Below are 27,835 nucleotides of genomic sequence, written 5' to 3' on the forward strand. Positions count from 1 at the left end.
TCCCTGCAGGCCTGTTCCCAGGAGGGGACTCACTAGAGGCAACCATACATTGATGTGTCTCTCCCTCTCTCCTTCCCCTCTAAAGATAAATAAATAGAATCTTAAAAAAAAAAATGTAATGAAGGGGCTGGTGTGGCTCAGTGGATTGAGAGCCGACTTGCAAGGCCAGAGGATCACCAGTTCAATGTCCAGTCAGGGCTCATGCCTGGGTTGCGGGCCAGGTCCTGGTTGAGGATATGCTAGAGGCAGCTGATGTGTGAGTCTCTCACACATCCATGTTTCTCTCCCTCTCTTTCTCCTTCCCTTCCCTTCTCTCTAAAAATAAATAAATAAAATCTTTTAAAAAATGTTTAACAAAATATATCATTTTTCAAAATTCTTTTGGGAGCACAGGAGTAAAATGTGTCAAGACCAGTGGCTGAAAATATCCTTACCACCACCTCATCAAGTGCCAATCACGTATCACATTCTGTTCCTTGGATGCAGAGCCCTCCCACCCACTGCTACTTCCCGAGAGGCACACAGGGTTTGGATCTTGATTAACACACTGTCCTATCATAGCTGCCATGTGTCTGTCCTTCTACCAGATTTCAGGTGTCTGGAGAGAAGGCCTGCCTATTTCCCAGCACCCCATCTTCACCACACACCACACAACAGGGAAGACTCGTCAGTTTGGAGAATAACAACTCTAGTATCTAAAGCATGTCCAATCTTCCTTCTGTAGCCAACACATCGAACGTTTTGCAGTCTAACCCAGGGAAACAATCACCTTCTCATCTTAAGTTGGCTCAAGGCAAGGGCCAGGATGCGTCACCTCCCATCTAGCCTAACCATTCTCCATGCATCGCCTCTAGCCATGGAGAAAAACTAGAGACTGCTGGTTCTTCCCTACCTCCTAACAAGTTATTTCAGAGATGTGCAAGAGATGTTTGCATCGTGTGCTGGACTCTGCTATTACCTTCATGAAAAGGAAGTGCAGACTAAATAAATACACTAAGCCCCTTATGTTTCTTGTATGAAAGAAGCGATGAATTGAGCATTTCATTATAAAACTCAAGGTATGTTGTTCTTAAAGAGGGTCAAAACAGTTTTTGAAAGGGAAATAAATGTGAAGATCACGAGACTTCTCAGGTTTTTCCAGAAACAAAATACATTAACGTACCCTCAACTGATCAAGCTTCTCACGGATCTGAATGAATCCCAAGTGCAATTTGCCCCCAAAGTGGTCTGCAAGACGACGGTCATTGTCATGGAGACCAAGGTAGGCTGAGCAGACTTCACAGACACGCAATTTCTGCTGCTGAAAACTGGATGCAGGCATGGAATTTCTGTATTCTTCCTGGAGAAAGAGAACAGAGTGATAAAAGTGCCACCAAATATGGCACCTAGGACAACACCAAAATGAAAATATCTGAAAGGATGAAGTGACTTAACAATAAAAACTGGATTGTTTTCAAAGCTTCAGATATTCTTAACCAATTCAATTTCCTCATTTACTTAAATGAACCCACAGCCCTCTCTGGGTAAGCTCATTTGGTTAGAGCGTTGTCCCAATATGCCAAGGATGTGGGTTTGATCCCTACTCAAGGCACATACAAGAATCAACCAATGAATACACAAATAAGTAGAACAAAATGATGTTTCTCTTTCTCTAAAAATCAATTTTAAGAAATTTAAAAAAGAAAAAAAAAAAAAGAAATGAGCAATCAATTCCAAAGCAACAAGGAAAATTCAAAACACTCAGACAAGTAGGGTGCTGCCTGTTCTCAGAAGCTAGGAGTAAAGGCAGATCTCTGCTAGGCACCGTAGGGAGCTCTATGAGGACAAGAGGGGCAAGAAAGGAGAATCTCCTGGCTTGTGTAATTTAGTGGATTGAGCATGAGCAGTGAACCAAAGGGTCAGCAGTTCAATTCCCAGTCAGGGCACATGCCTGGGCTGTGGGTAAGGACCCCAGTGGGATCCACATGAGAGGCAACCACACATTGATGTTTCTTTCCCTCTCTTTCTCCCTCCCTTTTCCTCTCTAAAAATATATTTTAAAATCTTTTAAAAAAAGGAGGACTTCCGCTAAGATGGAGGCATAGGTGGATAAGCCGTGCCTTCTCACACAACCAAGTTTAGAGACAACTAAATATTAGCAACAGAAAACACAGCCAGAACACAGAAAATTGAACTTTTCGGAAGTCTGTTAACAAATTCTTCAGCCTGACCGGTAAGGGGCGAAACCAGCAGCTGGTGGAGCGGGGTTGCACAGGAAAATTCGGTCAGATGGACTCAGGCGCCCGGAATCCAGGCGCATGGAATCCAGGCGCAGGGTTGGACCTAGTGAGCGACCGAGCAAGAGACCAAGCGAGCGACCGCGACCCTGCGGGAAACAGCGAGGGAGCAGGGCTGCGGGTTGACTGTGGTCGCGCATCTGTGCGAGGATAGACAAGGGAGGGAGTGGGCGATTGGACCAGGACCCAGCAGGTCCCCGCAGCAAGTGGCAGGGAGGGCGCCGCCATTTCCCTGCTCTGATCCCACCTCCACATACAGTGTCATAACCCAGTGACTGAGTGGCCCGGCCCAGGTGAACTGCCTAAGCCTCTGCTCCTCACCCTGCGGTGCGAAACTGCAGAGGGGGCCGTCATTTCCCCGCTCTGACCACGCCCCGACATACAGCGTCACAACCCAGCGACCTGGTTGTCCAAGGCTCCTTTCCTCACACTTAAAGAGCACGAACAGACCAAAAATGGCTCAAGAAGATCTCAAAGCCCCGGAACCTATAAATCTAAGTAAGTGATGAAGAAATAGCAAAACTCTCAGACGCACAGTTTAAAACACTGGTGATCAGGATCCTCACAGAACTGGTTGATTATAGCCACAAATTAGACAAATATATGAAGGCGAAACTAATTGAAATGAATGGAATTGCACAGGAAACCAATAGCGATGAAAAGGAAACTGGGACTCAAATCGATGGAGTGGACCAGAAGAAAGCAAATAATGGCCAAACAGAAAAGAGTCAAGAAGCAAGAATTCAAAGAAATGAGGAGAGTCTTAGGAACCTCCAGGACATCTTTATACGCTCCAACATCCGAATTATAGGGGTACCAGAAGGGGGAAAGGCACAGCCACCAGTGGAAAACTTATTTGAACAAATAATAAAGGAGAATTTTCCCAATCTGGCAAAGGAAATAGACTTCCAGGAAATCCAAGAAGCTCAGAGAGTCCCAAAGAAGTTGGACCCAAGAAGAAACACACCAAGGCACATCATAATTACATTAGCCAAAATTAAAATGAAGGAGAGAATCCTAGAAGCAGCAAGAGATAAGGGGACAGTCACCTACAAAGGAGTCCCCATGAGACTGTCAGCTGATTTCTCAAAAGAGACCTTACAGGCAAGAAGGGGCTGGAAAGAGGTATTCCAAGTCATGAAATCCAAACACCTACAACCAAGATTGCTCTATCCAGCAAAACTTTCATTTAGAATGGAAGGACAGATAAAGTGCTTCTCAGATAAGATCAAATTCAAGGAGTTCATCATCACCAAGCCCTTATTATATGAAATGTTAAAGGGACTTAACTAAGAAAAAGAAGATAAAAAATATGAACAGTGAAAGGACAGCAAACTCAGTTATTAAGAATCACATCTAAAACAAAAGCAAACTAAGAGGACAGCTAAATCAGGAGCAGAACCATAGAAATGAAGATCACATGGAGGGTTAGCAATAGGGGAGTGGGAGAAGGAGAAGGGGGGAGAAGGTACAGAAAATAAGTAGCACAGATGTTAGGTAGAAAATAGATAAGGGGAGGGCAAGAATAATATGGGAAATATAGAATCTAAAGAACTTGAGACACGTGGTCATAAACTAAAGGGGGAAATGGTGGGGGAGAGGTGTCCAGGGTAGAGGGGAATGAAGGGGGGAAACAGAACAACTATAATAGCATAATTAATAAAACACATTTAAAAAAAGAAGAAGGTGTGTCTATAAACAGCAACAGGAGAGATCTGTGGTAATGGATGTTCTGTATCTTGACTATCAATGTCAACATCCTTTCTGTACTAGAGTTTTACAGCACCAGGGCAAATAGGGTAAAGGGTACACAAGATCTCTGTTCTATTTTTTAATCCTGCAACTAAGAGCAGAAAGGACCCCATAGGTGACACACCACCACAGAGACCAGCACTGCTGAGGCCTCACCCATGGCATCCTGTCTTGTGGGAGATTTTATACAGTGCTGCCTGGTGGGAGCACTCACAGTGATGGGGACAGCAGCAGGGGCAGAATGCTAGTAGTCCTGAGCATGAACAGCCATGTGTCCCACATCCTGCTCCTGTCTCAGCTGTCTGCAGACATCTATGTGGAGAACTCCACAACCACAATTACTTTAGCCCAAGTACACACCTCTGAGCCATCAAAGGATTTTAGTGTCTGCCTGGTTCTCTGAAGCAGGAAGAACTGGGCCTCAGGGTATGGTAAGAGGTCACGGAGCATCTCTCTGACTCTCTGGCCGTTCTGGTAGAACAGTCAGCAATGTGGAAAGCCTGAATTTGTGCTACATATAAACACAAATTTCCCATTTAAGTATAGAGGAAGGCCCTGGCTGGTGTAGCTCAGTGGATTGAGCGCAGGCCTGCGAACCAGAGCATCGCGGTTCAATTCCCAGTCAGGGCACATGCCTGGGTTGCAGGCCAGTTCCCGGCAGGGGACACACAAAAGGCAACCATACACTGATATTTCTCTCCCTATCTCCTTCCTTTCCCCTCTAAAGATAAATAAATAAAAAGTAAAAAAAAAAAAAAAAAGTATAGAGGAAGTTAGTTCCTATATAAGACATAAATATGATTTAAGTTGGGTGTAAAATGTAGGTATGATGTAAGTCATCACCATGGTAATGCCATTCAAAGTATCTGATTTGCAAATATCAACCGCAACTGTCACATAACCCCAATTTGTCTTTTACTGTGCTCACATCTAAACATTTATATACAATAATATCAGATACATATTGTGAATCCTTGTCTCTTATGTGCGAGAATGGATTATAGAACTTCCGAGCAAGATGGAGGTGCAAGTAGACATGCTTTGCCTCTTTGCACAACCACACAAAGAATCAAAGCTAAACCTCAAAAGAAACAACTGCCAGAACTGTCAGAAAATCCACCCAAATGGAAGTCTGACAACCAAGGATTTAAAGAAGTCACATTCATGCAGATGGGTAGGAGGGGCAGAGATGGGCAGAGGTGAGGAGACACAGTGTGGTACAGAGTTGGCTGCAGCAGAATAGGCAGTCTCACACTCATGTGTGGTGGATAAAAATCAGGAGGAATACCTCGGGAGAGAGTGATCCTAGGCCAGACCCCAGAGCCCAGGGTTCCAGTGCCAGAAGGACAAATCCTCACAACTTCTGGATGTAAAAAACCAGTAGGGGTTGGGGCAGCAGAAGAAACCACCTGCTTTTCAGGAGACTCTGTTTAAAGGGCCCACAAGGTCTTAGAATGTATGCCCACACTGGGATTCAGCACGAAGGCAAGAGCTGGGCAAACTTCCAGAAGCCAAAGAGTGGCACTGTCCCCTCTCCAAGCCCTCCTCCCAGACAGAGCCACAAAGCATGGAAGCAGGTTGCCCCAACCTGGCAAATACCTGAGGCTCCACCACACACAATTTACAGGTGCCTTTTCTACAATAGGCCACATTACTAAGACAAGGAGTCAAAGCAGCTCTACCCAATACACAGAAACAAAAACAAGGAGGCTGCCCAATTTAAGAGACAAAGAAATATGGCCCAAATGAAAGAACAGAACAAAACCCCCCAAAAGAACTAAGCAAAACAGAGATAAACAACATAGCAGATATGGAGTTCAAAACACTGGTGATCAGAATGCTCAAAGTTGAACTCACTGAGTACAGCAATGACATAAAGAAATGAAAGTTACACTCAGTGAAATGCAGAAAATCTACAGGGAACCAACGGTGAAGGGGAGGAAGCTGGGATTCAAATTAATGAATTGGAACATAGGGAATGAGTAAGTATTCAACCACAAAAGCAAGAAAAAACAAGAGCTAAATTAAAAAAAAAGAGGATAGTATTAATAAGCCTCTGGGACATCTCCAAACATACCAATCCAAATCATATTGATGCCAGAAGAAGAAAAGCAAGCAATTCAAAACTTATTTGAAACAATAATGAAAGAGGGCCACACCAAAACTTATCATAATTAAAACGCCAAAGGTTAAAGATAAAGTGAGAATCTTAAAAGCAGCAAGGAAAAAGCAGTCATTTACCTACAGGGGAGTTCCAAGAAGACTTTCGTCTGATTTCTCAAAAGAAACTTGGCAGGCTAGAAGGGACTGGTAAGAAATATTCAAAGTCATAAAAAGCAGGGACCTACAGCCAAGGTTGTTCTACACAGCAAAGCTATCATTAGAGTAAAAGGGCAGATAAAGAGCTTTGCAGACACACACATAAAAAAAACTAAAGGACTTCATCATCACCAAACTATTATTATATGAAATGTTAAATGAACTTATTTGAGAAAAAGATCATAACTATGAACATTAAAATGACAACAAACTCAACTATCAACAACTGAATCTAAAAGACAAAAACAAACTAAGCAAATAACTAAAACAGGAGCAGAACCAAAGATATGGAAATCATCTGGAGAGTTATCAGCTGGGAGGGGGAAGAAGAAGAATGGAGGAAAAAGTACAGGGATGAAGAAGCAAAATTGGTAGGTACAAAGTAAGAAAGGATGATGTTAAGAATAGTATAGGAAATGGCCCTGGCTGGGGTGGCTCAGTGGATTGAGCATCAGCCTATGAACTGAAAAGCTGTAGTCAGGGCACATGATTGGGTTATGAGCCAGGTCCCTCCTTGGAGGTATGCAAGAGGCAACCAGTCAATGTTTCTCTCCTTCTCTTTCTCCCTCCCTTCCCTATCCCTAAACATAAATAAATAAAATCTTAAAAAAAAAAAAAAAAAACAGTATAGGAAATGGAGAACCCAAAGAACTTATTATATGCATGACCCACGGACACGAACTAAGGTGGCGGGGGGAATGCTGGAGGGAAGGGGATACTGGACAGAGGGAGGCAAAGGGGAAAAAACTGGGACAACTGTAATAGCATAATCAACTTCTATACATATAAAAAAAAGCATCATCAATTTATACATATAAACTGCCTATACATATATACATATATATATTTATAAAATGGGTTTTAGCCCTGGCTGGTGTGGCTGAGTGCTGGCCTGCAAACCAAAGGGTGGCCAGCTGGATTCCCAGTCAGGGCGCACGCCTGGGTTGTGGGCCAGGTCCCCAGTTTGATGCATGCGAGAGGCAACCAAATGTTTAAAATAAGCCTCTTGCACACACTGATGTTTCTCTCCTTCTCTTTATCCTTCCCTTTCCCTCTAAAAAGTAAATTAAAAATTTTTAAAAGGGAATTCATTATACTATCTACAAATATCACTTACAAAGGTGTTGGTCTGCCACTCACATGAAGCATTATCTCATCGCCTTCTAACAAATGCTGGTGACCTCAATTCCAGCCTGTACCAGGGTATTCCAGAAAGCAGTCCTGACAGCCCCATCATGAATAACCCCATTGCGCTGTCTCTTCAACTTGTCACTATCTCAGGAGGCATTGCTCTAACACCCACAGGCCCTTGGCACTATTCTATTATGTATATACCATGCTGAACCAGGGGTATAGTAATAAAACCAGACTGCACCAGGGCACCTAACATGCCATCTCATCTCTACCTGACCCACCCTGTCACCACCACTTTGATACACCTCTGAGTCTACGGATCTCAGCTAAGTGGCCTTCAGGATCACTTTACCCTATCTAGAGATGCCTGGCAACTCAAAGTCACTGTCAAACTCAGACCCCATTTATTTTAAGCATCTTCCTCCATCTGAATGAATCTTACCCAACTGTTCACATTCCCTTCTGTCTGTGCCCTGATTCCCTTCCATTGCCATCTCCATGAAGAAGAACCAAAAGGGTTTACTCACAAGTAGAAAAATGCCTGGCTTTGAGCTGGAGCTTGGCAAGCACTTACTAAAGGAATGTATCTTATGCTCCCTCAGACTCTTCCATTCTTAAGCCAGTTCCACTTCTACTGGTGAGGATTCAAGAACCACAGGGTATCCAACAAATATAATAACCCAGGAAAAAATGGTTGTCAGTAATAGAAATACTGAGTCCTCTTGATCTGTTCCATTACCACACTGCTAATGTGTCCTGGCCAGGAATCCAGGCCAATACCACTTGGATCTACCCCAACCTGCATAGGCTCTCTCTACTGAAGATGCAGTGTCACTCAAAACACCCAGTAAAACTGGTCTCTGGGACCTTTTGACAGGATGTGCTCACTAACACTACTTCACTGGCTCAATACTCAGGACTGCTGTACTCCACACATGGGAATTATGCTCAGAGCTGGCAAGCGACTCTTCTTAGGCAGTAAGACAAACCCAAGTGTGCACTGAGATCCTGTCAATAAATCATCTTATTTTAACTCCTTCCTAATATCAAGAAACAGAGGCATAGTTTAATTTCAGTCCAGATAGTTATCTCTCTAGAGTTACTGTTTTCCCTTTCTCTAAGACATTTTTCTCACTAACCTCAGCTTCTTTTTTCTTTGCACGGACTTTTTCCACTTCCATAAGAATTTTCTGGGATTCATCCACATTTCCTTCTGCTCCCAGCTGTTCAGCTTTGGCAAGAAGTTTTCCTATTTCTTCATTTAACTCATGTACTTTTTCTGCCTGAGGGAAGAAAAAATCAGATAAGTAGACGTCTAAAAACGAAAGACTTTTAATACAATGAAAATGTATGTTTCTCTCACTACACTAAAAATGAAGTCTGTTCCACCAAAAAGAAAGTCAAAGATCTTCAATGGATCACATATGAATTTTGACAATTATGACATCCTTATTGCCAACAGTGAGACTCTGACCATAAAATAAACCTATTCACTCCATCCCAATAAAAGTAACAGTATCTGTCACTTCCAATATGGTTACAAGAATCAACACACTGGTCATATTATAGGCTGTCTCTTTTTATGTCTTCTATCACAATTTGATCTTTCAGGTAAGAGTAATAAAATATCTAGGTTGAAATACACAAAATGTCTAAAATGCCTAATTATTTGTATTTACTCTGTGAAATAAAATAGCACCCTTAGTGCAGTTAGCAACTGCAATTGCTTTTACAAAACTGAAAGGAAAAAAACAATGAACAAACTCAGTTCCACTGAATAGGAGGAACAGAAGCATAATGCAGCTAACACTCAGGCCAATTATATACAGATCTAACTTCATCCCATGATACAGATGTACCAGTCCAACCATTTACTCACTTGCCCCCATTTCCTGTTTTATGTGGGATGTTGAAAAAACAAACAAACAAAGCCTTTAAAAATACATATATCCGGCCTTACACCCAAGGTGGCGAGTACGACCCACCCCAAAGATGCACTATCAGTGCTGATGGTGAGCTGTTAGCCTGTTAGTAGCCCAGTTCTAACCAGTGATTTGTAGCAAGAACTCAAGGCAAAAGTCTCCAAGGTATACCTTTGCAGAAACTTCTGCACTGATCTCTTCCTGTGTCTCTGCCAGTCGCTTCTTGGCAAGCTCAGTTCTCCGATCACACTCAGCGATGAAGGACTCCAAGTGATCCATTGCCTAGCTCAGGAGAAGCAGAGAACAAGAATCAATTACATACATGACCTCAGAACTCAATTGTTTGACAGGAAAATACTCCTGGGTTGGTTTCTTAAAGCCTGTAGGTTCAGTGGGAAGATTTTAAACTACATTCCAGCCAACACATCCAATAATCACATTAAATCAAGGGGTTTTGTTAAAACAAATGATCACTCAGAAGTATGGTCTTCTCATCTACTTATTTATTTCCAAAATTTGTAAAAGGACCCCCATCCCTCAATAACATTTCCAAGAAAACACTGAGGAAAATTACAACACTTGGCCATAATGAATATAGTGTTCTCTGAGGGACAGAAAAGGCTGGCCTGAGACTGTTGTTAGAGCCCTCCTCTGGTGAGCTGTGGGAAATGCAGATGATGTACTCACTGGTCTTTGTGAGCCACGCAAATATTACCCCTCATGTTCTGAGGGTAGAGCTCCCCCTTCCACCTCAAAACAAAACAATAGAACAAATATTACTGAGAGCTGTGAATAAGTTTAGTTATTGCCTACTGTCTAAAGTAGCAGGAAAATTGGTATACTACTTACCCAAAGAGATAAAGGAAAAGAAACTCTAGAAATCTAATTGCTTATTCTGAAGAGTTGGTGGGAAACAATAAAATACTAATTAGCAAGATGTAACATATGCTAAGCAGTTACTGTGCCATACTAATCCAAGGCCCCAACATAACTTCACATACATACAAAGAGCAAACCACTTGTCCGATTTTCGGCTACAACCAGTGATAAGCAGCACTTCCTAAGTTACGTCCATAAAGCACCCTGCTAATGTTGGCAGCATATTAAATGTGAAAGCAAGTGAATACAGCCATGGAGGACAGGATCAGACAGTATGATCACTTAAAAAATATATATATATATAGAAAGAAAATTTGAGGCAAAGATGAAAATTAGGCAAACAAAGTTAGGTCAACAGACCAAGTGGTGGTAATCTATATCCCTCCCCCAAAGATGGCAGGAGAGATCAGCTGTGAAGAAAACGAGCCACAAGAATCACTGACACTGGAATGGACAGTAGACAGGATCTCTGGAGAGGGTTATGGTCTCCTCCAGAAATTTAAATACTCTTTTCAAGTAAATACAATTCTTGAAAGTAGGTCAAGACAGGGAAGAGGCTCTATGATGGTGCCAAGTCCCCCAGGACACATCATCAGTCACCGAGGCCAACACTCAGATTAAATCATGGGGCTTTTGATTTTAGAACTCAGGATCTCTCTCCTGTTGTTGGTCATCCAACTATTCTCTATCAGAATACTTCACTATGTTCAAATCAAACAACCAGGAAAGCAAATGACTGGCATTTATTTGCCTACATACACAGTCTTTCCTGGGAAAATGTAGAGTTCTGACTCATCAGGATCAAAGTACCCATGAGCTTATAATGGTGCCCATGAGCACAGGTGGTTCACGCACCACCTATGCTCACCTAAGACAAAAGCTCCTAAGATAATGACCTGAGGTGCCCCAGGTTCACTAAAGACAGGCACTGAGACTTGGTGCAGAGCCCTTCCAATGTCTACACAAATGAGCCGGCTCACACCTGAGACAGACCCAGGGATGCACCCACCAGGGACTGAATGGAGAATAGACATCTGACAACACTGCCAGTGTCTTTACCAATCAGAGAAACCACTTATACCTTAAGCAGAATCCAAACTGGCTCAGCAGGGTCAAGAATCAGAATCAGACATCTGATAAGCTATAAACTAAATGGTAAACTCAACAAAATAGAGTAAGCAGACCACAGAGATGTCTTTTAACTACCAGGCTCTTTAAAAGACGGCTCTCTGTTCTATCACTCACCCTCTCTTCAACGGGATTCTCAATTTCAGAGTGGTCCCTAATCAAAGAGCAGGTCTAGATGACTTTTTTTAAAAGGTACTTGAGTCTAAAACTTAAGTGCTAATTATAACCTACCACTCACTAGAAAGTCATCCATCTTCTCTTATTCAAGGGTGATGAGATGAAACTCGAACTACTAAGGGTACTTGAGCACGGCACTTTGACACAATAGGCACACAGGTCTCATTGCTGCTGCAGGGGGCTGTCCTTTCACACACAGGACTATCTGTGCTGTTCCTGACTCTGCCTACCAAGCAGCAATGACACTGGCCAGCAGTCAGTAAGCCTAAGACAAGACCATGTTGTTAGAATGGTCACAGCAAACACGTGCTCCTGTACAGTGTTGCCTGTTCCACACACTCCTCAAAATAGCCACACAGGGACTCTTAAGGCCTCCATTTCCCAGGTGAAGAAACTGAGATAATTTCCCAACTACTAAGTGATGGTATCAGGATGCAACAAGGGGCCCTGTGGTTTGGCTCCCTACACCTTAGTCCTCACAATTCAGAGGCAGTTAGGACCAGCACAGTTTCTATGAATAAAAACAGGTGAGCCCTGGCTGGTGTGACTCAGTGGATTGAGTGCTGGCCTGTGAACCAAAAGGCCTCCAGTTTGATTCCCAGTCAGGGCACATGCCTGGGTTGTAGGCCAGGCACCCAGTTGGGGGCATGCAAGAGGCAACCAATCATTGTTTCTCTCATACACTGGTTTCTTTCCCTCTCTTTCTCCCTCCCTGCCCCTCCTTCTAGAAATGAACAAATAAAATCTAAAAAAAACAGAAAACAAAAAAACAAAAAATAAACCCCCAAAACCCAACCAGATGAAGCAACTTGTCCAAGGTCACACAAAAACTAGGTATAATCAGAATGGTCACATCTGGTATATTAAAGTTTGGAAATTACCATATTTTTTGGACCATAAGACACACCTAGGTTTTAAAGGAAAATAAGAAAAAAAATTGAAGCAAAAAATGTGGTAAAATATTTAATAACATAAATAACATAATATTTCACCAATGTAAATGTAAACAGAACTCAATAGCAGCATTAACAACCATTTATTCCTCCCAAATTTGGGGGTGGGGAGGAGTGTGTTTTATAGTCTGAAAAATATGGTAGTTGATATGGTGTATTGTTCTAGAAACCTGTCAAATAAAACATCACAAAGCAAGACAGGGTTAATTGTATTTTCACCAAATTAAAGAGAAACTAAATTACTTCACTAAATTATTTACATCTTCGACATGTAAACGCTGAAGAAATATACTGCTTTGTAACTTTTCCACAGGTTAAACTAGAGTTAACATTGCTATCTGCCAGTGTTCAAGCTGAAAAAACTTGAAAATGTATTCACACACAGATAACCTAACACTCTTTCTCAGGGACTTCCTAGACAAAACACTCGAAAATGAAGCCTGGCTAGCCTAGGCTGAGAGTGCACTAGGCTGGAGAAGCTAATGGAACACTGGGAGGAACCCTCTCTCGGATAACACACCTGAGTTTTGGGTGGCTCCTGGGTGGAAAGATGCCAGAAATACCACCCATCAAGCTCAAACTGAGGGTACAGGCAAGGAACACTTCCACAAAGAACTATCTTTATGACAACTCTGTCAGGCCCACAAAGAAATACGTTTTTATACCTTTTGAGTCTCTGGCTGGCAAAGACCCAAAGTTTGGCAACTCTGTTAGTGAAGATGTAAAAATTCAATTCTCATGGGTGGGAGCATTCGCTAAGGCACTATTAATATGACAAACACACACCGTTCTGACCAAACAGTCGCACTTCTAAAATTTTTCCCAGATACATGCATAATGTGCCAAAGTGTAATGCAGTGCACACCATGATCATCACATAAGGTAGATGCCCACCCTCTTTGGAATACCATATAGTCACAAAAAGGAATAAGGAAACTCCAACCAATAGGAAATAGTCTCAAAGACATATTGAAAAGTTAAACAAAAAGGAGGAGCAAGTATAAAGTAAGTGTAGAGTAGACTACTGTTCATGATTTAAAAAAAGGAATATAGCCCTGGCTTGTGTGGCTCAGTGGATTGAGCACCAACCTGCAGTCTGAAAAGCTGCCAGTTCAATTCCCAGTCAGGGCACATGCCTAGGTTATGGACCAGGCCTCCAGCTGGGGGTGTGCGAGAGGAAACCAAGTGACATTTCGCTTGCACATCAATGCTTCTCTCCCTTCTTCCACCAAAAATAAATTTAAAAAATTTTTTAAAGGAATACAGATATATTTTCCCCTCAGGTATCTATGTAAACTCTAGTTAACTGAAGAAACATAACAACTGGCCACCTCTAGCAGCTACCTGGTGGCTGAAGAACAGAGCAGGAGAAAGCTTTCACAACATACCTTTTATAGCTTTTAAATTTTGAACCATGTGAAGTTTTACAGGTTTTTAAATTAGTAAGAGATACTGCAACCCTAGTGAAATACCTGATCCAAGGCAATAATCCTCCACTGCTGTTTAAAGCATTAGGCCAAATACTAACTGGGACATTTACAATCAACAGTTCAAGCTGCCTGCAACACCTAAGCCCACTGATCAAAGTACCACCCAAGGTGCAGCAACAGAAAGTGCACAGCTCTGCCCCTGAAATATCCTGGTCTAGGAAGAACTGGTAAATCTGATGATGGAGCCTCCAGATCTAATTCCTAGGTTACAGAGAATTTCAAAAATGAGGGAAAACATGTTAAAAAAGATATCCTGAAGATACAATCAGCAAAATTCTAGATATGACTTAAAAATTATCTTTGAATAGATTTAAAAAGACCAACAAAGCATTCTAATGTGTGGCATTTTGGATCCTGAGTCAAAGAAAGAACTGTAAAAAAAAAAAAAAACCCACCCCTTTTTGATTCAACCTTGGATATTTGAACACTGCCTATGAAATGTTAAACTACAATTATTGTAAATAAAGTTACTATCTTCTAAATATACTATTTGCAGTATTTACAGATAAAATTCAATGTCTAGGAGCCAGTATAAAATAATCCGTGGGGCCCTGGCTGGTGTGGCTCAGTGGACTGACTGCCTGCCAGCAAACCAAAAGGTCACCAGTTTGACTCCCAGTCAGGGCACATGCCTGGGCTGCTGGCTGGTTGGGAGCATGCAAGAGGCACTCTATGGATATATCTATCGCATATTGATGTTTCTCTCCCTCTTCTTAATAAAATCTAAAAAAAAATAATAATAATCCACTGGGGAAAAGACAAGATAAAAACGAAACAAGAGTCTTATGTCAATAACCACTGAAAACTGGGAGATGAAACCTAAAGATTATATTATTCTGTTCACTTCTGTATGTCTACTTTTTTTCCCTTAACACATTTTTTAAAGCATGCTAAATAAGTAGATTCTGTTACAAGCAAGTATAATACCAGATCTTTGCATTCATGGCAATGCTGAAACATTCACAAATGAAATAATGCAATGTGTGAGGTGTTTTGAGATCTGGGGAAGTGGGAACACAAAGATGAAACACAGCTGGTCATAAGCTGATCAGTCCTGAAGCTGAGTGATGGGTACATGGAGATTCATTACACTACTACACATACTTCTACTGTTGAGATTCTCTATAATAAAAAGTAAAAACCAAAAAACTGATAAATCAATTTTCCTTTTTAGTAGAATATTCCATTTAACCACAGCTTTATGCTGTTGGAAGTTCTATGAACTTAATACCCAACCTCTTGTTTTGTCGGCAGAGCTGCCAAAGTCTCACCTATATATAGTCAATACCTTAATTGTGGCAGTGACATGGGCTTCCAGCAACTGCTCTGAAATAGTTTGCTAAAAGGGTGGCCAACAGTTTGCTAAAAGATCAGCATGGGGCGTTTAACAAGTAAGCTGTTACTTTTAAAAAAGCATTTGCTTCCTCGCCCTCGATGGTATGGCTCAGTGGATTGTCCTGCGAACTACAAGGTCGCCAGTTCAACTCCCAGTTAGGGCACATGCCTGGATTGCTGGCCAGGCCCCCAGCTGGAGGTGCACAAGAGGCAACCAATTACACACACTGATGTTTCTTTCCCTTTCTGTCTCTCTCCCCTGCCCTCTCTTTAAAAAATAAATAAATAAAATTTTTAAATATATGTATATCTATATTTTAAAACCATTTGCTTCCTTATATTTTTAAACATTTTTTTAAGATTTTATTTTTTATTTACTTTTTAGAGAGAGGGGAAGGGAGGGAGAAAAAGAGGGGGAAAAACATCAATGAGTGGTTGCTTCTCACATAGCCCCCACTGGGCACCTGGCCCGCAACCCAGGCATATGCTGAGACTAGGAATCGAACTGGAGACCCTTTAGTTCGCAGTCCGCGCTCAATCCACTGAGCTACACCAGCCAGGGCTGCTTCCTTGTTTTTTAAAGCAATACATAAGAGACTGCCTCCAGGGAAAAGGAAAGGAACAGGGGAGAAGGGCTTTGAATTCAAGTCTATAAATTCTGATTAAGTACACAGACACAAGTTTAGAGGTGAAATCTCCAGTATATACAATTTTGTATCTTTGTCTTGCTCATATCATAAGCAATAATGTCACTAAATAGGTTTCATAAACATTAATTTCGAGGGCATAGTCTACAATAGTTTGCTCATCCATTTTCTTCTTGAGCATTTTTGCTATGTCCAATTTCTCAATCTTATTATAGACAATCCTACCACAAACATGTCTGTGTATCAACATCTGCCTGTAGAAATACAGGGAGAATACCATGTGACAATGAAGGCAGAGATGGGGTGATGTATCTACAATCCAAAGAATATCAAAGACTGTCAGCAAATTACCAGAAGCAAGTAAAGAGGCATGGACAGATTCTCCCTCATAGACCCCAGAAAGGAACCAACCTGCCAACACCTTGTTCTCAGACATCTGACCTCCAGAACTGTGAGTCGATACACTTCTGGTGTTTAATCCCTACCCCCAACAAAAAATTTTTGCATCTATTTCCAAATACTTCCCTAGAATAGAGATCTGTAGAAGTAAGTTACTTAAAATTTTTCATTTCTGCCTACTATATCAACAATCAGACTGGACCTATTAACTTTATATGACATAGAAATAATCACTTAAGAGTGTGGTATATACCTTTTTAAATTATGTTTAAAAATGTAAACCGATGGTTACAAAATAGTCACTGGGATGTAAAGTACAGCATAAGAAATATAGTCAACAGTTTTGTAGTAACTATGAACAACACCAGGTGAATACTTGAAATATCAGGGGGACCACTTTGTAAAGTATATGACTGTCCAACCACTATGATGTATACCTGAAATACAAAATAATATTAATATAAACTGCAATTAAGAAACAAAAAATTTTAAGTGTATATAAAAGCACAATTTTTATTCCAACCTAACAAGTTTTGCAAGTGTCCATTTTATCTTTTTCACATCAATGTACAAGTCTTCTATGATCTACAGCTGTGCAGTATTTCACTGTATTTTAACACAACTATTTTTAAGCCTTTTTCACCAATTCAAAATCATAAAATAAACACCTTATGTCTTCTCATACATAGGCAAATACTCCTCTAGGACAATTTCTTACAAATTGCTTAGAAGTGACTTATAGTCTATAAATATTTTTAAATTTGTAAAAAGGCCTGGTGAGTTCTTATAAAAGATCTACTGAAAATCAAACATTTAAGTTATGAGCTCAACAACTAATTAAAAAGCAAAATAGATTTTAATAGTAATGCCACCTTCTGTAAAGAAATTTTCCTTTAAACTATGGCATCATGAATTACATAATTTTCAGACTATAAGACGCACCCCCTCCCCCATTTGGAAGGAATAATGGTTGTTAATGCTGCTGGTGAGTTCTGTTTACATTTACATTGGTGAAACATTCTGTTATTTATGTTATTAAATATTTTACCACGTTTTTTGCTTTAAAATTTTTTTCCTCTTCTAAAACCTTGGTGCATCTTATGGTCCAAAAATATGGTAACAAGTCAACTATGAACTCAAATTTTAAGAGTTTTTCTTTTCTAAAATAAACAAATGGCTGTCTTAGTACCATCTAAATGAAAAGTTTTCATGTTGATCTGATTATAACAACCTGTTCTGAAAAAAACACCCCTTGTATAATAAAATCATTTAAAATATAATTCAAATGCCTGTAATAATTAATGCATTTGGTTAAAAAATTCAATATTATAAAATATAAATATTATACTTTATTTTTTGTCAGCTGTCTCTGTAATACAACCTGGATAAAAAAAAAAAGCTGCTAAATATCCCCGATTGATCCCCTGAACAGAATCTGATTCCTCCAAGCATCACACGATGCCACTTCAATTAATTCTGGCAAAGAACATCGAATTTATGGGACTTTCAAACACTTTGGAGATAAATATTTGGCTTACCTCAAAAAATTATTGTCAATGTGAAGAGATCCTATCAAAACATTTGGTGAACTACACAAATATAAGTTATTAAGAAAAATCAGAATCCATGGATTAATGAATGGATTAATGATGGTTTACAACTTGTGAAAATGAAACATGTGTCCATCTCCCAATAGTTGATAGTCACACTGCAGCCCTTCTGGAAACTAACCTCAGCATGGACACATGGAACTACTGGTCCCAAGCCTGGGACTTGAACAACCCATGGGCTACATGGCAAGCTAGGAATAGAGTACCAAGAGGCAGCAGCAGGTCAGAAGTAGCAAGAGTGGGCCTACTGACCTCATCTGGCCAAAAAACTCCTAATGTGTTCTGCTTATCAAACTTGCAATTTTAGCCCTAGCTGGTGTGGTTCTGTGGATTAAGTGTCAGCCGGCAAACCAAAGGGTCGCCAGTTCAATTCCCAGTCGGGGCACATGCCTGGGTTGCAGGCCAAGTCCCCAGTTGGGGGTGCATGAGAGACAACCACACATTGATGTTTCTCACCCTCTCCTCCCTCCCTTTCCCTCTCTCTAAAACTAGATAAATAAAATATTTTAAAAATTGCAATTTTAATTTTAAAAAATCACAACTAGCCTGATAAATATATTTGTTCCTTCTGAATGGACATTCTTTGAAAGATACAAGTGACCTCAATAGGTAAATACTGGACAGCTAGTCACATGGAAAGGAGAGATTTTTCTTGTACAAGTCTCAGAGCTGACTAGAGTTCTGGAACTTGCAACAGAGAGCATGTATTATCTACCAACAATCGTTTTTATCGAATTAATTTAACAAATATGTATTTTGAGAAAACACTTCATTTTATTTCTAAATTCATTCAGCAAAACTAAGGAAATAAAGGTTAATATAGCTTGGTATTTTTAAAGTCAAGCCACTTTTACATTAAAGTAACCCAGGCACATCCAAACACTACTAATACGTATAAATTTAATTTTTTTTAAGTAGGGTAAATTCTATGGCATGGGAACTATATCTAGAGCCATTACTGTAAAAAACATTTTAAGGTAAAATCTCCTTAACATCCAGAGCTAACTAACTGCTTAGAGTTTTATGAAATATCAGTATGTCAGGACAGCAATTTGTGTAACCAGTCCCCCATTAACAAATAGTTATACTATACAACGGCTTCTTTTCTTCCCAATGAAAATAGTTGTGACAAGCATATTTTCTGTGTATTCATTTGCACAAACCCCTAAGATACCTTTCCAGTTATGGAGTTCTGGGAGGAGCACACAATATATGTGCACTGGACATGTTGACAGCTCCCGACAGACTACCCTAGTACAAACACAGCTGCTCCAGATTACCCTTCACAATTCGGGGCAGGAAGACCTCTTCCATGTGTTCATAGCACTAGTTATCAAACATTATAAATTTTTAAAAAATATTTTATTTATGCCCTGGCTGGTGTAGCTCAGTTAATTGAGCGCAGGCCTGTGAACCATGCGATCGAGGTTCGATTCCCAGTCAGGGCACATGCCTGGGTTGCAGGCCAGTTCCCAGTGGGGGACACATGAGAGGCAACCACACATGGATGTTTTTCTCCCTCTTTCTCCTTCCCTTCCCTCTCTCTGAAAATAAATAAATAAAATATTTTTTAAAAATGTTTTATTTAGAGAGGGGAAGGGAGAAAAGGAGAGAAACATCCATGTGTGGTTGCCTCTCTCTCACTCCCTACTGAGGACCTGGCCTGCAACCCAGGCATGTACTCTGACTGGAAATAGAACCAGTGACCCTTTGGTTCACAGACTAGCAAACCCACTAAGCCACACCAGCCAGGGCTTAAACATTTTAATATTAAGCTTTCTATAATGTCAAAATTATTATTTTATTTTACTTTATTTATTTATCTTTAGAGGGGAAGGGAAGGAGAGAGGGAGAGAATATCAATGTATGGTTGCCTCTCGTGGGTCTCCTGCTAGGAACTGGCCTGCAACCCAGGCATGTGCCCTGACTGGGAATTGAACCAGGATCCTCTGGTTCCAGGCCCACGCTCAATCCACTGAGCTACACCAGCCAGGGCTCAAAATTATTTTTAAGGAGACAGAGGAAGGTGTGGTTACCTTTTTAAATGAAAAAGTAATTCCCACCTATGTTACATTTTCACACTGCACAAAAAGGTCTTGGGTTCCTCTAAACCTACTCTATACCTCTAAGTCTATCAATGAGTATATAACATCCTCCCTTTTTTGGGAAACATCATACTACATCTTGCTTTTCTACTTAATCTTAGAGGTAACTTCACATCCACATACACTAAACTACCTCAATTCTCTTTTCATAGCTATACATCATTCCATCACAAAAAGCTGCAAGTCCCTCACTGAGAGTCTTCTTGGTTCCTGCTGTCCGTAGTTTTAACGCCGTAAGAATATTCTGGAGCACACATGCAAGTGTTTCAGTCAGATATACTTTCATCACTGGCACTGGTAGAAGGTGCTGTCATGTCTACAGATGCTCAATTATCCAGGAGTTGTATTAGGATTACTTAACTCTCCATCTCTTTAATTTTGAGTGAAGGTAAGCACCTGTCATAGGACTAGATGCCTGCTAAGAAATGTCCTTTCTGTCCTTTGCCCATTTTCTATTGAGCTACTGCTACTGTTCTTGTCAATCACAATGAATATACATAGCAGGTCCTCAAATAACAGTTTCATTCAACATCCATAAGATGCTCTAAAAATTTTACTTTTGTTTATATCTATTATTAGCCTATGGACAAACTGGTTTCTTCACACATCTTTTCACTTAAAGTTGCAGAAGCCACTGACAATGTTAAATGAGGACTTGCCATGTAAAGGAAACTAGCCCATCATCGTAAATACTGAAAATATTTTGCACCAGTTTATTTTATGTATGGCTATTTTTCATATGCTAATATCTTATTAGCATACGACAAATGCATCCATCTTTCTCTTACAGCTTCTAGGCTTGATCATATTCGAAGATGACAAAAACAAATTTATTTTAAGGGATCCAACTCGGTATTTTTCCAACTGGCTAATCCGTAGTTTCCAACACTGTTCACTGAAAACCAACCCATCTTCTCTGTTCTGACTGAACACACACCCTTCAAAATAAACTAAATTACTACATTTGTTTCAGTCTCTTTCTGTAGTCTCAATTCCTCTATTTATCTATTCTCTGGCACTGACTAAATTAATTGGGCTATTTAAAAAGTGCACTGACCACCCTGACTAGTGTGGCTCAGTTGGTTGGGCAAAATCCTGCAAAGTGAAAGGTCACCGGTTCAATTCCAACAGCCTGGGTTGCAGGTTTGGCCCTGGCTGGAGCATGGACAAGAGGCAATCAATCCTCTCACACTGATGTTTCTCTCCCTGTTTCCTTCCCTTCCCCTCTCTCTAAAAATAAATAAATGAAATCTTTAAAAATAAATAAAAAGTACACTGACCTGATTTGATAAAAATGTTATGATTTGTGATCCATAAAACTGTAACTAAAACTGAAATTTCAACCTATATACCTGTACACCTACCAGATTTTCTGAAACCCGGTATCACAAGGTAATGGCCTCTTTATATAATCATTCGCAGGTTACTAAAGAATTAAAACTCCAAATACGGAAAATTACCATCTCCAAGCTCCATCTGATGATGAGCCTCAACAGATAAGCTGTTGCTAAAGGCATTTTTAGTTAATTCAAAGATTCGATGCTGAGAGCACAATGTTGTTAAAGAGTACCTTTGAGCCCTGGCTGGTGTGGCTCAGTGAGTTGAGCGCCAACCTGTGACCCAAAAGATCACGGGGTTCAATTCCGGTCAGAGTACATGTCTGGGTTGCAGGCCAGGCCCCAGTTGGCGGCATATAAGAAGCAACCAATCAATGTTTCTCTCCCCTTTCCCCTCTCTTCCCCCTCCCTAAAAAACAAATAAAACTTTTTAAAAAAGGAATGTATTCTGTAGAATTCTTAATTCAATCACTCTTTAAGACAGCTGGTTTAAACAGAATTTACTCCAGCAACAATATATCCTTTAAAATGTCCTTTGGAGGTAAAATGCCTTTCCTTGGGTCTCTGCCTTCCTCACCTCCAGATCAGTTCCTTCCCAACCTTCAACTCAGGAACCTGAATGGCATCAAAGCCCTACATTGATTTCACATCATACTTGTGTTAGATAATCAGGGAAAAGAAAAAATTAAAACGAAGTGACTCTAAATCATGCATTCTCAGTAGGGGTGGAGTAAAAACTGGTCTTAGTCGGTATCTTATATACTACAATGGTTTGTGGCATGAAAAGAATCATAGTACATGAACTTATATGCAGCTTATCTTTGGTATCATGGATATCACGGTATCAGAGTATCATGGAGGGAAGGAGAACAAATTAGGGAAAACGGTTTTAAAAAGGCTCCTTTAGGCCCTGGCTGGTGTGGCTGGTTTAGTGGATTGAGCATGTGCCTGTGAACCAAAGGGTCACCAGTTCGATTCCCAGTTAGGGCACATGCCTGGGTTACAGGCCAGATCCCCAGTAAGGAGGCGTGTGAAAGGCAATCACACACTGGTGTTTCTCTCCCTTTCTTCCTCCATTCCCCTCTGTGGAAAGGCTCCTTTGGGAGACAATAATAAATACAAGTTGTAAAATGTCATTTTACAACCACTAAATCGCAAAATTTAACAGTCTGATAATACCAAGTGTGTGTGGGGATATATACATTGCTATTGGGGGGTGTAAACTGCTATGACCACTTTATAAAACAATAGAGAGAAAAAAAGAAAAGGACATTATAGGACTACTTGAAAGGATGAACATGTGCATCCCTTATAAGCTACAAATCTCTCCCCTAGGGATATATGCTGGATAACAGAATATATCCTAAATATATCCTTGTGCACATGCACCAAGAAAATATTCAGGAATATTCATAATACTCTTCATAGCAGAAAAAAGAAAACCAGAATTAACCCTACTGTCTATGAATAAAGAATGTATATAGTTTGGGGAATACTTGATCAACAATGAAAACAAACCATATCCAACAAAACGAATAAACATAGTACTGAACAAAAAAATTAAGTGAACAACTATCTACACTACAAAACCATTTTTATAAGCCTCAAATACAAGCAAGAATAAATGTAACATTCAAGGAATCATAAAGACATGTAATAAAAATAACTTTAAAAAGAAATGATATATACAAAATACAGAATCGTGTTGGGGTAAGAGACAAACTGGTAGACACCTCATGGTACTGGCTGTGTTCTAGCCCTCAGCCAGAGTGATGGAATAACGAATACCTATTTTGTTTGCTCCATAACTTATACATCTTGCATTATTCCTATTAGTTCAGTATTAGCTCTTCATAGTAAGGACTAATTAACATCAAATAAAACTTACATCCAATTCAAAAAACAGGTCCCTTTCTTTACTTGCAATCTCATAATCTGCTCTGAGGGCCAAGTCGTGGATTTTGGTACATTCTCCTAAATCCATGCGCTGTAAGAAACAAACAAAAGTTTATGTGTGAACAGCTACCCATTAGAAAGCACATGACCTGTCACCAAAATAGACAATACTTTTTTGAATACTAAACTATGAAAGAAAAATTAAGAAACAGAATATAGCTAAAAAGTCTTATTTTTCCTTTACCACCATAATTATATGGTACTCAGAACTAATGCATTTAGGGAGTATAAAGGTTTGTATCTTTTAGACCCAGAGATAATTAAACTAATAATGAAAACCACACCAGAGATAATTAAAATAAAGAAAACCACATTACCGTAATAAGCTTTGCCAATTTTATTTTTGCATTAATCAGAGAAGAAATATCTATTCAGTGAATAGAAGACTTGGGGGTTGGCAGGGTGGGGGAGCAAAGAAAAGGCCAGAAAACAAGAGTATCTGGATAGCAACACGCTTTTAGGCATTCCTTACAATCGTTACTACTCAAGACACTCAAGTTGCAGAGACAAGAAAAGGAAAGAACAGATAGAAATCAGGTTTTTGGCAATTACAAGAGAAACTAACACTTGGCTTTTGTGTAGCTCTTCCTATAACAAGTAATAAAGCAGAATAGGCTGATTCAGAGCAGAACAGATCCTCCTCAATTCTCCTAACCTGGTAAATGACCTCAGATAAATAACTGGGCCATTCAGTTGCCCTATTTGAGGAAAAAAGCCTTTTATTCAAATAATCCGTGTTAGAGTAAGATTACCATGATGAGCTATTACTTACAGTTCTTATCTAAATCTTGAGTACAAGACTCCATACAGCCAGACACCGCCCCACCTTCCCCCCCACAATCTAAACAGCAACAGGAAGTTTTTGTTGAGGATCACATTCAAGACAGAGTACAAGTTAACAAAATCTAACATCACAATGAGGCACCTCTTAAGTCCGAACTGCTGAGCAAAAGCACGTCTGCATAATTATTAAACAAAAAATGATGGAGTCTACGAATTCCTTTAAGCTTGAATTATGTTTAAAATGAGGCAATAACTTTTCTGGGTTATAAAATCCTTAATATTTTAAACAAATCAGAGAGGCTCACAGTTCCTGGCTCTTGTGCCCTATATAACAGAAGGGTGTATACCACGCTCACTAAAACAAATTATCCTTCAGTATTACCACTGACAGTAATACTATAGTAAGCTGCCTAATGTGGAATTTACCTTTATTTCTACCAAAGACAGACTTGAATTTAAATGCTAAAACCTCTTCCCTTTCATTATTCTTATTCTGACATTATGGTACACAAGTCATGTGTAGCTTGTGTACCATATTTTGCTGTGTATAATGAGTTTTGCCCAATTTCTGAGGGAAAAATAAGAATGCACATTATACATGGGTAGTACCTGAAATACCTTGCATCTGTTCTTGTTTTGTAATTATTTGTTACATAACATTTCTTGCACCATAACACGTTCAAAAATAAATGCTAAAGTTCCTTTATAATACCAAAAATAAGTATCTAAACATTAAACAATCAATTAATTAATTAATTAAAATAAGCAGTTTTCCCCTGAAAGTTTGGGCCAAAAACATGGGTGAGTATTATACACAGGAACACATCATTCACAGCAAGACACAGGTATGTTGGTTATCCAGGGGACCTAGAGGTAGGGCAATAATAGTTCTAGAAGAACAACAGTCCCTTTAAGGCTGACTTTTGCTTCATTCACTCTTTTAAATCCCAGCTGGGGATACGCAAGAGGCAACAGAACAATGTTTCTCTGCCTTTCTCCCTCCCTTCCCGCTCTCTAAAAATAAATAATTTTTTAATTTTTTAAATAAAATATAGTTTCTATATATGAAACTATACACTATAGCTGAATATTGACTGGAAGTTATGAGACATGCTTAAAAGCAATGAAGTCTCTGTTGCTCAAAAAAAACTACCACAAGAGTGTAAAACACTAAAACTTTAAGTACTAAAAATTTTAAGTGCAAATCAATTTCCGCTCAAAAAGTACCAAATGTCAAGTTTTGACATCAGGTAACCACAGTGAAGCAAAATTCACCGTTTCTCCCTTTGGGTGAGAGCTCCCAGACACTGCTAAAGAAAGTGGGGGATAAACCTGGGTCCCATGGTTACTCTCTGGATGTATCTTCAGCTTAGCCCAGGAGCAGAGCTGGGCTATCTTCCCTAGCCCAGGAGGCAGGGAAGGAAGTATTGGCCAATTCTCCTGGCAGCTAAACAGCAAGCAGAGCTGAAACACCGCGTTCATTAGATCCTTCCAAAATATTCCAAGTGGATGAATATTTCAGCATGTCAAAACTTTTTTACTGCAAACACCTATTTTCTCCACACTCTAGTGATCTCACACTGCTGACAGGAAAGGAGACTAAAGGCTCCTTCCAAGACCTTTGGAAAACAGTTCTTCCAAGGAAACAAATTACACTCCTTTCCCTCCAACTACTGTATTTTACTCTTCCAAATTTACTAACCAATACTACATTTTCCCATTAAGCCCCAATAAAATTATTACTTCCACTACTCCTTGCCTCACCCTCACTAATAATAAGAGATGGTTTTGAACAAAAACTTAGGCCTGGAGTAGCGCTTACCAGGCTGAGGGTTATAACCACTTTCATCCTGCTGCTCCACTCTGAAGAATTACATTCATTCCAATCAAAACAAAACAAACTCTCCATAAGATCCATTCTTCAACTCTACCCGATTTCCCACCTCCATGTAGCCCTCGCCCAATGAGGCTCAACCTTTACAACCTCCCCTCGAATTCCCAATCCTTATCCTAATCAACCCTCAGCAATTCTTGAGATTTATTTGCATCTTCACATGAGCATGTCTCCTGGGTTTTCTCCTCCTCAGCCTGCCCCTTCTCATACTCCCTTTACTGAACTGCCCATGCCCAACCCCACACAGGAGTGAATCTGATCAGTCTGTGGCTTATCACTCATTTGATGCCACAGCCTCTGCCTCCCCCTTCCCCTCACACACACCAGTCCAGATATAACAGTGGCATTCCTTCAGACCCATCCTCATACCCAGAGCATTACATGCCCAAACCAGATCCATTATGTTCTTATTCACCATTCAGGTCTCTACTCCAAATGTCCCTAAGAGGCCTTACCTTATCATCTATCTAAGCAGTCCATCATCTGTTTATTATTTATTGTCCTCTTCAAACATTAGGTGAGAGTAAAGACTTTGTCTTATTGACACCAGTGCCTGGCATAGAGTTGGTGTCCAATAAATGTTTGGTGACGTAATCTATAACTAACATGGTAAACGTTTGTAGGAAATGAATTCATTCAGGTTATTTTACTCACCAGCATCCTGGAACAATGCTATACAGGGACCTAAGAAAAACATGATTGAAATGCTTCACTCTGGTGCACGTCCTTCTTCTTCCTCTGACTTCTGACTTCTTCTATTAAGATCTATCAACAGTTCTAGGTTATGAAACTTCCTACAGAAGTATCCTATGGCTGAACTGTTTATGACTAATGGAAACCAGACATTTACACTGATGGATTTATTTGGCTCTGAATTAGCCTATTCTGCTTGATTTCCTCTGGTTTATGAAGAGAGACAAACAACAATATGCAGCAAACTCAAATTATAATGCTCTCCAAAGCAAGGTCAAAGTGCAGGCAAGCCTCAGGTAACAGAGTCACAAGGTTTGGCATTCATTTCCCATTTGCTGTCAGAAGAGCTAGCTTGAGATTTAATACACCTGAGCAGCTTTCCAGTGGCTGCTCCCACAACTGCATTAGTAAAGCAATGATTAATCATAAAGATGTTCACTGGTACATGCACACCTGACCCTAGTGTTTAGACAGTTTTTACATCCACGGCTTAGGTGTGAAGTTTTAAAATGGTGCCGATCTTTACAGGACTCCTTTTCAGTAAATGGTAAATCATGGTAGATAATCCTCCGGTCTTTAGTCTTCTTAAATCCTACCTAATTTTGAATAAATACACATTCTACAAAACTAGCCCTTATCTGCTTGGTTCATGTGAAGTCAACTTAAAAATTTTAGGGGTCTATATTCATTGGATATGTTCCTTTCTTGAAAGGGTGACACAGGACAAAAATACACAGTCAACGTTATTCCCAACTTGTTTTTAAAAAACCCAAAAATCCGGGAAGAAATGTATCTTGTAGATAAAAAGTCTAGCACTGTGTTTAACTTGAAAACCAACCAACCAGGCCAAGGTCTTCAAAGAACTACAGGCTAACCTGAGGTATACTTTTTGCTGTAGCCAAAGAAGACCACTTGTACTACTTAGCTCTGAATACTTCCATATAAATGACTTCACAAAAACCTGGTAACTTTAAAGACGGAAATTTATAACAGGAAATATGTTCCACAATATAAAATTACACTTAACAGAACCTGTCATTTGAAGG

General features: G+C 39.9%; 1 protein-coding gene across 10 annotated transcripts in view; it reads right to left on the reverse strand.

Annotated features, from left to right (window-relative positions):
* The window catches only part of LUC7L (LUC7 like), a 50,669-nt gene that overhangs the window by 7,795 nt on the left and 15,039 nt on the right, over positions 1 to 27,835 (reverse strand). For 9 of the 10 annotated variants that reach the window (XM_053671550.1, XM_037157165.2, XM_037157168.2 and 6 more), the window contains 4 exons: positions 23,352 to 23,450; positions 9,575 to 9,685; positions 8,621 to 8,764; positions 1,163 to 1,339 (listed from right to left, as the gene is read on the reverse strand). In XM_053671550.1, coding sequence (XP_053527525.1) covers positions 1,163 to 1,339; positions 8,621 to 8,764; positions 9,575 to 9,685; positions 23,352 to 23,450 — 531 coding nt within the window. Of the gene's footprint in view, positions 1 to 1,162; positions 1,340 to 8,620; positions 8,765 to 9,574; positions 9,686 to 10,090; positions 10,154 to 23,351; positions 23,451 to 27,835 lie in introns of those variants that run through there. The other variant, XM_053671555.1, reaches the window with a different exon arrangement.

The sequence above is a fragment of the Artibeus jamaicensis genome, unplaced genomic scaffold, assembly GCF_021234435.1.
Source record: "Artibeus jamaicensis isolate MK-2021 breed Jamaican fruit bat unplaced genomic scaffold, CSHL_Jam_final contig_700, whole genome shotgun sequence".
Taxonomy (NCBI): Eukaryota; Metazoa; Chordata; class Mammalia; order Chiroptera; family Phyllostomidae; genus Artibeus; species Artibeus jamaicensis.